Source organism: Lathyrus oleraceus, chromosome 2, assembly GCF_024323335.1.
Source record: "Lathyrus oleraceus cultivar Zhongwan6 chromosome 2, CAAS_Psat_ZW6_1.0, whole genome shotgun sequence".
NCBI lineage: Eukaryota > Viridiplantae > Streptophyta > Magnoliopsida > Fabales > Fabaceae > Lathyrus > Lathyrus oleraceus.
The window spans coordinates 197,116,777-197,131,412 of record NC_066580.1 but is presented as its reverse complement, the minus strand read 5'-3'; the positions used below and the strand labels follow the sequence as shown (position 1 = coordinate 197,131,412).

The 14,636-nt window shown below is 36.2% G+C and overlaps 1 protein-coding gene across 1 annotated transcript; it reads left to right on the top strand.

The window, feature by feature from the left end:
- The first annotated feature begins 9,302 nt into the window (after positions 1-9,302).
- On the top strand, positions 9,303-10,997 carry LOC127118858 (putative F-box/FBD/LRR-repeat protein At1g78760). The gene is made up of 3 exons (XM_051049096.1): positions 9,303-10,212; positions 10,337-10,502; positions 10,576-10,997. The coding sequence occupies exons 1-3, from the start codon at positions 9,313-9,315 to the stop codon at positions 10,650-10,652; spliced, it is 1,143 nt and encodes a 380-aa protein (XP_050905053.1). The 5' UTR covers positions 9,303-9,312; the 3' UTR covers positions 10,653-10,997.
- Positions 10,998-14,636: the final 3,639 nt, after the last annotated feature.

The window sequence follows — 14,636 nt, the reverse complement described above, 5'->3', positions numbered from 1 at the left end:
ACTCCTTCTGTGGATAAGTAAGATACGCACCTATATACCATAAATGTCTGCAGTTATGATACTTGGAATTTTAACATCATTTCCGTCCATCTTCCTCGGGACATAAAAATTGAGATAGCTAGTGTCTTTCCTAATGATGACTCATATGATATTCTTATTTGAGAACCTTTAGTATCAGGTACTTATTCTACCAAATCAGGTTATTCTTGGTTAACTCTGGTGTCCAGTCCGCTTCAATTCAGAGAATGATTTGTTCTTGGATTTTGAGCCTCAAGTGACATCAAAATATTCTCCATTTTGTTTGGACCATCATGCATGGGAAGTTACCTACCACCTATACACGGGTCACTCATCACATGTCAACAAATGCCTCTTGATATAGATGTGATGCATCTAATGAAACCATCTTACATAATCTAAGATATTTCCCTAAGGGCATGCAAGTTTGAAACAATTTCAATTTTCCACCTGACATTCATTTTTATAAAGATGATATATACAATTGGATTAAAATTAATGTGGTAGCCAATCATGACCCTTTGTTTCTCATTTGTTGTTGGATGCTTTGGAAATCTCGTAACGAAGAATCCTACAAAGACAATAGTCGTTGTCTCTGGAATATTCTTATCCAAATAACCACTCTTTTACATTACACATAGCAGGTTTTTATTGGTTCTAATAAGATATCAGCCGCATGACTTGTGTCTTGGTACCCTCCCCTGGATAATATGATAAAGGTCAATGTAGATTGTAGTTCCATTGGTAATCCATGGCTATCTCGCTTTGGTGGTAGTTTGAGAAACTCTTATGGAGGTTGGATCATAAGGATTTTGTAGAAAGTTGTGGTTTCACCTCTAATATTAATGTCGAACTTTTTAACTTATTTTTCATGATCTTCAAATTGTTAGGAATCATAGTTTCAGAAATGTGATTTGCGAATCTGCTACACATCCTTATTCGCCTTTGGTAGATTATGTCAAATTCAAAAAAAGTGACAATTTATCCTTATTCACACCATACACGAAAAGAATGCTAACGTTAATTGAATTACTAATATGAGATCTCGTTTATGTAAGAATTGAAAGTGTTGTCTATTTATCTCTATTCTTTAATTAATATATGTTTAGTCAACTGTATGAAGAGTTTAATTTTCTATAATTTTTTTTCTATTTTTCTTGCATTAATAAAGAAAATAAATGGAAGAATGACAAGATAGAAATAAGGATGGCATGCCTGAATCTTAGGTAGTTGATTCTATGAAATTTTACTGTTATCGAGAAAGATTGATGAATAAGAATTTGTTAAAATATGTTATTTTTATACATTTATAATTATGATAGTTAATATCATAGGTGAGAGAGACGCTTATATTTATGATTTTTTTTTAAATATCCAGATTTTTAAAAAAAAATCCAAAAATACATATTTTTTCAAAAAAATTACAAAAATGGGCATTTTTTTTTGCCCTATTTTGCACTTGGGCGCCACCCTAGTTGGCGCCTACCCTTAAGGGTAGGGCAAGTCGCCACTAGGAGTGGCGCCTACACTCAATTTTTTTTTTTAATTTATTAATTTATATTTATTATAAATTATATTAATTTATATTAATACATATATATAAATAAAATTATTTACAAGATATATATAAGTAAATAAATTTTTGGAAAAAAATTAATTTATATTCGTGTAAATAAATATTTATATACATGTAAATTAATATATATATATATATATATATATATATATATATATATATATATATATATATATATATATATATATATATATATATATATATGATACACAATATCTTTAAAGATAAAGATAAAGATATAAAGATAATAAACACAAAATATTTTTATTTAAATAATACACAAGACAATTATTATAAAGATATGATTAAAATGCATTATTAATTTGGGATTTATCACATATGATGCGGTCCCTGGTATGATCCGCACGGGGGAGGTCTAACTACTCGCCTAGACGGTTCACGTGGTGGTGGTGCTTCCCTATTACCACCCCTAGTCCTAACGCGTCCCCTTGCCGTTTGCCGTTGTGGTTGGGTCGAAGTCCCTTCAGTGCTGTAGGAAAGACGGGTCCCCTCTGCGCCCTCAAAGCTTTGTCTCAGTGGGACAAACTGACTACTGTTGGGTGCGCCCTCGAAATATAGTCTTTGGTAGTTTAGGGTTGAATCGGGTTGGCCAAAGAACAATGTTTGTTGTGGTGTGTAGTAGTCTTGTTGGTAATCCTCTTGTATACCCGTGTCGGGGCTAGGTGGAGGACTGGAAGAGCTCGGGACATTGTCGTGATGGAAGTGTTGGGATTGGTGGATGTGGGGGATTGATATTGTGGTAGGTGTTCGGACTGTTGATGGTGGTGGGAATGTTGAGGTTGGTGTTGGTAATCTTCATGGTATTGGGGTTGAGTTTGTGGTATGTAGTGTTGATTTGGTTGGGGGGTGGACATGTGTTGTGGTGGTTGTTGTTGGTAATACGGTGGTGGTGGTTGTTGTTGGTAATAAGGTGGTGGTGGTTGTTGTTGGTAAAATGGTGGTGGTGGTTGTTGTTGGTAATACTGTGGTGGTTGTTGTTGTTGGGAATATTGTGGTGGTTGTTGTTGTTGGAAATATGGTTGTTGCATCCGGGGATCGTACAAATAGAACGGGTCAGACACAATCATTTCTGGATTTGTATTTGCTCTATACCAATCCACATATTCCCTTGTCGGCTTCATTTTGTTGGGCGCCACCGGAAAATTGTAGAACATAGTGGGCACGGTCTTTCCACATTTTACGAAACTCCTTAGCAAATTCCTTCCAATGTTGGGCGTACCACTGGTGGCTGACTTTTTTTAGATGCAAAGGTTCCAAAGACATTGGGGGGCCTGGGATTTCTTGATGCATTCCGAATTGCAGCTTGACACGGTCACTTTGGTGCATCTCCACAGTGGTGAACCATATTATGGTCGTTTTTGCTGTCCAAACAGCTGCATCTTCGGGGTTGGGTTGATGTTCCAATCCCAAATATGGCCTCCAAATAAACTGCAAAGAAAAAAGCAAATATGTTATTTATTGAGAATGCATGATATTAATAAATTAGTTAGAAGATGAGTGATTTAGTGGTAATACATCTTATGCTCGGAGACGATCCAAGAGTTGACGATAAAATATAATTTTATTTTTGGGGGTAAGACTGTAATCCAGTCCGGTTGTAATGAACCTAAACAAAAAAAGATAAATAATATTATTTACAAATATTTATAGAATAAATATACAAAATGAAATAACATCATAAATTTACCTAGTTGCGTAGGGGAAGGAGTAGACGTTAGGATTTTCTGGGGCTAGCCTCAGCAATCTCCACCACCCCCATGTTTGGAGCAAAAAAGCACATCCAGAAAATGTACAGTGGTCATTTTATGCATTTTTACACAAAGAGCTATATAGGAATGCCAATACAGTAGAACCCCAACTATACGTGCTTATTCTATCAATGTCCTCGAGCAAACTCAAGTACATAAAGTTTATGCTATTTCCCGTGCCTTCGGGAAATAGCAAGTTCCCAAACAATAACATAATGTATGCCCGAGTTTTTATGACTTTTTCTTGTTCGGACGAATCCTCAGTCAAAGTTATGGAGTCGTGGTAGAATTGGAGGCTCGATAGTTTAATACCCTGACCCCTTGCTTTTGCAGATCCCTCACCCTCGACCAGATCTACCCCCAACATTTGAACACATATTTCGTTTGGCTGTTGAACATTTCCAGTCACAGGCTTACCATCTATTCGAAGACCCAAAAGCATGTAAATGTCCTCTAGTGTGACGGTACATTCACCAGTTGGTAGGTGAAAAGTGTGTGTCTCTGGTCTCCAACGTTCACACAGAGCAAGAATAAATTTGACATCAATTGTGGCATTTACGACACGCATAACATGACCGAACCCCGCACGCTCTATGTAAGGTACGCACCATGGGTCTGGATAAGGCATAGGGTGTGAACGTTGACGAAATTTCTTGGGATCCTTTAAAAACAAACAATATAAACAATCATTAGATTGGACTTTTAAAAAACAAATTACAAACATACAAAAGAGGCAATGTTCAAGAAAAACTTACGAATGAGGCAATGTTTGCCCTAGTGCCTCTGTGTTCTTGGCCCATGGTAAGAAGAGACATGATTGCAATGTAGAACGAAGCTTGGTGGATGAGAAGTTTCTCCGGAGTTCTCTGAATAAAAGTGTTAGTGGTTGATGAAAACTTGCAAGAATGACCTTCTATTTATACTCGTTTTCAAGTAGATTGAATATGCAAAAATGTGACAAGTGTAAGGCATGCGTGGGAATCTTGTAGCTAGGTGGATAGGTTGGCATGCATTGGTACATATTAGGTTGCACTTGTCTTGTCTTGGGGAAGACTTGGTGGAACCTGATGATGCAAAGATGTGACACGTGTAAGGCATGCGTGGGAATCTTGCAGAATAGGTGCAGGCTAGGTGCAGGCTAGGTGGATAGGTTGGCATGCATTGGTACAGATTAGGTTGCACTTGTCTTGTCTTGGGGAAGACTTGGTGGAACCTGATGATGCAAAGGTGTGACACGTGTAAGGCATGCGTGGGAATCTTGCAGAATAGGTGCAAGCTAGGTGCAGGCTAAGTGGATAGGTTGGCATGCATTGGTACAGATTAGGTTGCACTTGTCTTGTCTTGGGGAAGACTTGGTGGAACCTGATGATGCAAAGGTGTGACACGTGTAAGGCATGCGTGGGAATCTTGCAGAATAGGTGCAGGCTATGTGCATGCTAGGTGGATAGGTTGGCATGCATTGGTACAGATTAGGTTGCACTTGTCTTGTCTTGAGGAAGACTTGGTGGAACCTGATGATGCAAAGGTGTGACACGTGTAAGGCATGCGTGGGAATCTTGCTTTGAATATTATTTTAGTACAACAGTTTTAGAAAGTTTAAATTGGTTTTTAATTCAATTTAGTTAATCAGGTTGTTTAAAATAAATAACTAAGCTTAAATAAGATTGAATATTATTTTTAACACATAATGGAAAAAAGAGGTAGTTTAGTATTGGAAGCAAAGCTATTGTTGGTGCAAGCAAAGCTAAAGCCGAGAGAATAGGTGCAGGCTAGGTTGTAGTGTTGCATGCAAAGGTGTGACACGTGTGAGGCATGCGTGGGAATCTTGCAGACTAGGTTCAGGCTTGGTGGTTGTGTTGCATGCAAAGGTGTGACACGTGTAAGGCATGCAGTAGTAGACATGTCAAAATTATTACATGCATGCAGCTCCACGTGTAAGGCATGCAGTAGTAGACGTTACTCTTGGGGAAGGCTTGGTTGAAGACATGCATGCAAAGACTTGGTGGTAGTATAAATATTCACACACATTTTCACAAAGGTATTCACAATATCTTCACAGCAATCTTTAAAATATCTTCACATATATCTTTACAATATCTTCACAAAACCTTCACATAACATGACATCTTCATCACAATACAAAATCAAAGCTCACGTCAATGGTGAGACTTATGAATGTGATATGTCTGGCTTCCTATTTAAAAGCACCGAATGCACTTGTTTTTGTCTAAATAGAGAAGCTGACTTCTCTTATCTGAAAAAAAAGATTGAGTCCAAACTAAGACAACCCGTGTCCCAAATTTTTTATCAACAACCTTTTTTTCTGAAAATAACTCAGTCAAGTTTTATAAGTCATTGATTCAAAATGACATGGAGGCACAATACATATTTCGTAACCATGAGTATTCTGGTTACGAATATATAGTGTTGTACATTGTGTTGGAACAATTTCAACCAACTCAGAATATTCAGTCACAGGTTATTGATCCTGTGATTGATGACGAAGAAGATGTTGAACACCACGTTGAAGACGATGTGGTTGATGATGCAGAAGACGTGGTTGATGACTTGGTGAACCGTGATTCCGAAGACGAAGACCAAGTTCAAATACCTATAATGCAACGCTACTCACCGTCTGCGCACTTCACAACCCTTAACTTGGGCGAGGATGAGCCCTCATCAGATATGTTCTACAACCCATATATGAGGTCTGATGATGAGTTAAAGAAGGGTGACCAATTTCGGACCAAGGAAGAGTGTCTGTTAGCAATAAAGAACTGGCACTTGAAAAACTGTGTTGACTACGATGTTAACAAATCAAATCCGAAAAGATACGTTATTGTATGCAAAAATCCAGAGTGTGGGTATAGGTTGATGGCATCGTACAAGAAGAAACATAATGCGTGGGTGATAGGGTCCATTTCTCAAGCTCACACTTGCGTCAACACAAACATGGCACAGGATCATCGCAAACTTAGCCATGATATGATCTGCCATTCCATATTACCTCTTGTTGAGGTTGACCCGTCACTCAAGGTCAAAACTATTATCTCCCATTGTGTGGCTGTTTTCAAATATACACCGTCATACAGAAAGGCTTGGTTAGCGAAAACCAAGGCAATTGAACTGGTATACAGTAATTGGGAGGAACCATACAAACAACTTCCGCGCTACCTAGCTGCACTACATTTGTATTCACCTGGGACGGTTTCTATAATGGAGACCTTGCCGGCACAATCCCCTGACGGAACTCGTCTAGAAGGTAATGGAATATTCCATAGACTTTTCTGGGCATTCCGTCCCTGCATCATCGGTTTCACATTCTGCAAACCACTTGTTCAAGTCGATGGAACTTGGCTGTATGGGAAATACAAAGGATCGTTACTGATGGCGGTCGCACAAGATGGAAATTCTAATATTTTCCCAATATCCTTTGCATTGGTTGAAGGAGAAACGACTGCTGCTTGGAGTTTCTTCCTTAAGAATCTCCGAACGCACGTGACTCCACAAGATGGCATCTGTGTGATTTCTGACAGGCACGCTTCTATAGACAGTGCATACAATAATCCAGCAAATGGTTGGCATGACCCCCCGTCTACGTATGTCTACTGCATCAGGCATATTGCTCAAAATTTTGTGCGGGAGTTCAAAGATAATTTCTTGAAGCAAAATTTGATAAACGCGGGGTATGCATTAAACCAACCTGGATTCCAATACTACCGCCGGGAAATAGTGTTGGCAAATTCTGATGCAGGGAGGTGGATCGATAATATCGACAGAGCAAAGTGGACTAGATCATACGACGATGGGGTGAGGTGGGGCCACATGACAACAAATCTTGTGGAATCAATGAATGGCGTGTTTAAGGGCATACGTAACCTCCCGGTAACCGCTTTGGTGAGTGCGACCTATTTTCGGATGGCAACATTGTTCGTAACAAGAGGGAAGCGCTGGCATGAAGTGTTACAGACGAGTCAAGTATATAGTGATGCCTGCATAAAGTTTATGAGGCAGGAATCTGCCAAAGCCAGCAGCCATCGGGTTACGAAATTCGACCGCCATGGCCACACTTTTAGTGTCAAGGAAACAATTGACCACAACCAGGGGCTGCCCAGACAAGAGTATAGGGTCCTAATACCAGACAGTTGGTGCGACTGTGGTCAATTTCAGGCCTATCGTATGCCTTGTTCCCATGTCATTGCAGCATGTTCACACAGCCACTTCGATGCATTGTCGCTAGTGTCTCCCATCTACAAAGTTACAACATTGCTAAATGTATACGACAATCCCTTTCCGGTGGTAGCATTGGAGGCATATTGGCCAGAGTATGACGGGGAAATTGTTTGGCACAACGAATCGATGCGGCGGAATAAAAGTGGTCGCCCAAATAGCAGGCGCATTAGAACTGAAATGGACGTCGCAGAAAAAATGCAGAGGAAGTGTAGCATATGTAGACAACTAGGGCATAATAAGAACAAATGTCCATATCGTGGATCTAGTTCCACAACTTAGTTTTCATATTCATAAATCTGTGTACCAATGCTATTTATCATTAAAGTTTACTTTTTATTCCAAATAGAAGATGACACTTGAACAACAAACACAAACATCTAACATTACAACACCAATTACTAAAACAAAAACAAATACTGGAACAAAAACAAGTACTAAAACAAGAACAAGTACTAGAACAATAACAAATACAACAACAACATGACAAACAACCATTAAAATCTAAGAAATTACAACAGTTAACACTATGTCGTCTGATCCATGCATCATTTGGATGCAATCAATGTCGCTTTCAACTTCAACCCACGAACATACCGTTTCTCCAGTTTCAAATGAGATACTTCTTCTAAGCCTCTGAATCCTTCTGATGACTTCACCAGGTTCGTAATATCCCTCTAACCAAGACATCAAGGACCTTTTTAGTTGGTCCAACGAACGGATGTTCCAAAATTTCATCTCCATTGGGGGTTTCACAGGCGAGAAAATAACATGTCCATCCCTTTTTAAGATTACTGGTTCAGGATCCGGCCGCCTTGATGATGTTCGCTGCCATGACGACGGTCTTGGGGATGCCATGAACTCAACTTGATAGAGAAAGTGATAGGAAATTGTGGTGAAGAAAATGCAACGAAATAACACTTTATTTATAGGAAAAGATCTAGGTTATACACCAATCTACTTAACCCTAATTAGTGTCGCACTTGATTAATTAGTCTTATGGGGAATTAGGGTTTGAATTAGGTCATAACTACCAAACTCTAATTATAACCGATCAATAAACCCTAATTATAATTGATTAATTAACCTTAACATGATTAACCCTAATTCTCCCAAAAATTTATAAATATTAATTACTTATAAATTAAATTTATATATATATAAATTAATATATATATATATATATATATATATATATATATATATATATATATATCTTGTAAATAATTTTATTTATATATATATGTATTAATATAAATTAATATAATTTATAATAAATATAAATTAATAAATTAAAAAAAAACATATTAAAAAAAAATGATATGAGTGTAGGCGCCACTCCTAGTGGCAACTTGCCCTACCCTTAAGGGTAGGCGCCAACTAGGGTGGCGCCCAAGTGCAAAATAGGGCAAAAAAATGCCCATCTTTATAATTTTTTTGAAAAAATATGTATTTTTGGATTTTTTTTTTAAAATCTGGATATTTAAAAAAAAAAATCTATATTTATTTCATTAAATATAGGTTAGATACTTATGAAACAAAAAGCACATAAGTTCCAAAGACACGTCATAAGTATCCCGTAAAAAAGTAAAACCATACCCACCGAGACTCTTGCTAGTTAGTAGTCACCTTATAACTACTCTAGGGTTTTCTCGAAACTGTATATTTATATATTTATCACTTTAGTTGTTCCAGAGTTAGCAGAAAAATTGCTTCACGATGAAAACAAGGAGACGGAATTATGATAAAGACAGACTCAGTGCTTTACCTAATTCTCTTTTACTTCAAATATTGTCTCATTTGAATGCCAAGCAAGTTGTTCAAACCTGCATTCTCTCCACAACATGGAACAATGTTTGGAAGGATCTTCCTGTTCTTTCTTTAAATTCTTCTCACTTCAAGACCTTCCTAAGTTTCACTAATTTCGTCTCTCAAATTTTGTCTCTACGCAACGATAAAACCTCTCTCCATGCTCTCAATTTTCAGTCCCTCTACAATGATATAGAGCCTCACCTACTCAAAAGCATCCTTAATTATGCATTTTCACCCAATCTCCAACTATTACACATGTCCATGGCGGTTAAAACTCAACAATTTTCACTTTGCAACTTTTCATCTCACACGTTAACCTCTCTTAACCTTAGTCCTAGAATCTTAAGTCAAAGACCATTATTTCCAAATTCTCTTAAACTTCCTGCATTAACCTACTTGTCTCTAAATTTCTTTAACTTTTCCTCCTGTAGCGATGATGGCTATGCCGATCCCTTTTCGGCATTTAAAAATTTGAATACTTTGATCATTCATTTTTGTCATGTTCTTGATGATAAGAACCTCTTAATATCAAGTGTCTCGCTTGTTAATTTAAAATTACAACTGTTTTATCTCTCCGCTTACAAATTTGAGTTATCTACCCCAAATCTTTGTAGCTTTTATTTTAAGGGTTATCCTTTTCAAAACCTCCGTGGGCACAATAGCCATAGCAATGCCTCTTCTATTAAACATGTAGATATTGTTTTACCTAGCTGGACGCATGTCCAAAATTCTCCTTCAATTCTATTCAATTGGCTGGTTCAGTTTGCTCTCATGGAATCATTGACAATCTCTTCACAGACTCTTGAGGTATTTTAATTTGGTTTGTGTAAAATTTAAGTGATTTCATTCTTTTCATTTTTATTAAAGCTACATTTTTTTTATTGACTTGCCTTTAGTTGATGTTAACTCACTTTCATTCCTCATTGCTTAGTTTCTCGACCTAATTCCGGATTTGTGGAAGGTTGATTTCCCTTATTTAATTAACATGAAGTTACTGAAAATAGAAACGCATAAACTTTCATCAATACCGGATGGATTAGGAGACTTTTTACTTCAAAACGCACCATCTGCAAAGAAAGTCATCATAGAATTGTCAGGTAAATAACAATTGTTTAATTTGTATTTTATTTCTGTCTGATTTGACACATAAATTGTCTCTATATTTTACAGAAGAAACACTAATTAGAAGAATGGTTGATGCATTGGGTTTTCCAAGAGAACAGAATAAGGGTGGATGCACTTATTAGCACAATTAAGATTTGTTTCTTTTCCTGCAAATTACTGAATTATTATATCAATTTTGGTTATGGGGTTTTTGTTAGATACCTTTATGGGGTTGTGCGATCTGATTGAATCTGTATTCCAAACCCATAATGTGAGAATTTATTAGAGAAAAATAGAAGAGGGAACAAAGGGAATGCTGATGTGGCAAGGTGTGAGGAGTGTGTTATCCTACTGCATTGTTCTTTTTTCATCATCAACAATACACAATCATTATGTATTTGTGCATTTTCATTCCTTTTTCAATACTCTATGTGTTGTTGTGATTCTGTTACGCTGCAGGATCCGTATCATAACAGGAGATTCTTGCTTCCAAGTAGTTTATCTATTTTTATAGAAATATGCTTAATTCAAATGTTGCTGGTTGAAATTCAACAGCCTTCCCTGTGATATCTCTCTGCTTGGTCCATGTTCTTATATCCCTGTGATATCTCTCTGCTTGGTCCATGTTCTTATATCAATATACTTTGTCTATAGGTTTGTAAAATCTTATCCATGTTCAAAAGATGAGGTTTTTTATTTTTATAAAGTTTTATATTTTAAAGGTGTCCTTTCCTCAACATGATCCACATTCATTTGTTTAATTTGGCTCCCAAAGATGCTACTCAAGTACTACCAAATAAGTTGACTCAATGTCATTTATAGAAAGTTTATCAAACCATAAGGGTGAGACAATTACAAAATAATTTGAGACATCTCTTATTGAGTTTATATTATGTTCAATAAAACAGTGGATTATAATTTATATGCATTGATTCATGACATGATATTTGCAAGGGTAATACTTTCACTGCCGAGCATATATTCTTCCGAAGAAAAACGCAAGACCCAATGGAAATTCTTTAGATCAGGATTAATTGTCTCCATCCGTCCTCATAAGAATATATGCTCAAGAAATTCTTAATAACTATTCCATCAGTCTCATAAAAAATATTTTGTTCGATGTGTTGATTTTTGTTTGAGTAGAGTTATTAAAGTGGCGGAGTGGGATTATATCTACAAGTTAGTACTCCGAGACTCAAGTCAGTATGTAAAAAACTAGAGAGTATTCAAATTATGTTTGAAACATGTTATTTGTTTCGGCACCATTTCATATATATATATATATATATATATATATATATATATATATATATATATATATATATATATATATATATATATATATATATATATATATATATATATATATATATATATATATATATATATATATATATATATATATATATGGGAGGAGAATAAAGACCTCGTTATCTTTCAAGCGTGGAATGCGGAGAACCATTAGATGCGCCTTAGGCGCAAATCTCCTACTACATGGTATATGATAGTCATATGGTAAGGAGATGATCGTAGAAAAATATCTGCATAGTTGGTCATATTTGCATAGTCGGTCAAGAAGATTTGGTCCAAGAGGAATATGGTCGATCCAAGAGGAATATGGCCAGTGCAAAACACGTGCTCTCAAAGCCCTTATACTTTTGTAGCAAGGTGAGGGTTTGGAGAATTTCAACCTCGACGACCAATCATCCTTTCTTCGTGCTTTTGCTGTATACAATGTCAAACGTCTCTTCGGGGATGTCATATTATTCTTGAGAACTGAAACACTTGAGTGTCATATGTGAGAGATACGATCTTTGATAGGACTTATTTCTTTTCGTATTTCTAGAATATAAGTCTGAAGAAAACTAGAGTAGTTTTTAATTGGATATTTCTTTTCTCACTCTTTTTGAGCAATTATATTTTCCTCTATTGACACACTACTACAAAAACTCCCCTCGATTAAAAAAGAGATTTTATCTCAGTTCTCAGGCAAAGTTTCAACGAGGAGAAAATTATACTCATCATGGGTTCGATCCCCAACAACAACATGGGTTCGATCCCCGACAACAATAGTTATTTGGATTTTCAAAATTGCATTATTTTTTACATTGGTTGGAAATAATACCTGAGAGGTAAAGTCCTATTTACAAAATTTTAATTATAAAAAAAAGTAATTATTATAATAACGATGAAACCCTTAAACTATGTGGATTCGTTCTATTCATCTGCTGAAAAATTATTACCGCTTCATCGAAAGAAGAAGGTTGAGGGATGCATTTCATGCTCTCCTTTGCATTGAGTTTAAGGGTAATAGGGTTGTCCCTAGTGTTAAAAGAGCCAGCATCTTTAGTATGAGTAGAAGAATCCGCGAATTAAAAAGTTTGAAGGAAATGTAGTGAGACAGAAGTCGCTGCGAAAGTTGCTGAAGAAAGATGCAGGGGAAATATGCAGATACGCAATTATGGAAGCAAAAAAGTTTGAGAATGAAGAGTTAAATATTTATAGGCTAACAAGAAGAACAACCAGACATTAGTCGACTGATAAATTTCCAACTAGGAGGTAGTGGGAGAGTTACTGACGGTGGTTGTAATCCCACGACCTAGAGTGTAGCTAGTAATGATGGTAGTGTGTTTGGGAAACCGCGACGTAGGAAAGTCATCATCACATATAAAAACATCAATAATGATTAGATGGCTAGCCGAAATTTAGAATTCAAAAGGAAAGTTTTTCGGTCGAAGAGCTCAGGTCGAATCTAGCCTTTTCAGAGGGCAATTTGTTAGCTAGCAAGTTTTATCCCAGCGCATGCGTGTTTGGTCTACCACAGGAACAGTCAGAGCCTTGGATCGACGTGGCAGAAAACTGGAATACGAAGTAGACAGGGAAAGAAGCCGGTCGAAGTCGAAAGAGAGGTGTGCCAACACGTGTGATCTCGAGAGTGAGTTGCAACCTTCCAACGGTTCTTTTCTACTAGTATTTAAGCAAGTTGTAACGATCATTTCAAGGATGACAATTTTAACATTTACAGTAGGAGTATAGTTGAAGTACCAAAGCGTTTACGAGAAAAGAGTCATCTCCTTACAAAAATGTACTTTTTCTTCAACTTATATTTACAAGTCATTTAACTTACCAAATCGCCTTTGTTTATTTTTTTTATTTCCATCTGACTTTTGTCTTTCATTGCATTACATTATTGTATTTTTAACTTGCGAAAAGTTAGATTTACTGCCTTTAAACATTCCAAACACTTTACCAACAAAATAGCCATATACTCAACACCAAGTCAAGGACTTTGTAGTCGGTCCTTCAAGTAAACCTCTGATAGGAAGGATAAAGATTGTTGGTGAAAAACACTTGTAAAGACAATAGTGGTTGTCTCTGGAATATTCTTATCCAAATAACCAGTCTTTTACACTATACCTAGAAGGTTTTTAGTGGTTCTAATAATATATCAACCTCATGACTTGTATCTTGGTACCCTACCCTAGATAATATGATAAAGGTCAATGTAGATTGTAGTTCAATTGATAATCCAGGGCTATCTGCCATTGTTGGTAGTTTGAGAAACTCTTCTGGAGATTAGATCATAGGGATTTTGTAGAAAGTTGTGGTTTCACCTCTAATATTAATGTCGAGCTTCAACTCATTTTTCATGATCTTGATATTGGTTGGAATTATAGTTTTAAAAATGTGATTTGTGAGTCTGATTTTCAAACAACTTTGAAGTTTATTCAAGAGGATGTGCCTTCAACCCATCCTTATGCACCTCTGGTGGATTATATCAAATTCATAAAGAGTGAGAGTTTGTTTTTGTTCACACCATACGCGAAAAGAATGTTAATGTTGATTGAATTGTTAAGTTTGGAGTTTCGTTTGCTTAAGAATTTACGGTGTTTTCTCTTTTATCTCTCTTCTTTAATTAATATATGTTTAGCCAACCGTAAAAAAATTCAAATATCAGAGTTTAATTTTCTATAATTTTTTCATTTTTCTCGCATTAATAAAGAAAATAAATGGAAGAATGACAAATTAGAAATAAGGATGGCATACCTCAATCTTAGATAATTGATTCTATGAAATTTTACTGTTATCGAGAGAAAGATTGATGAATAAGAATTTGTTAAAATTAT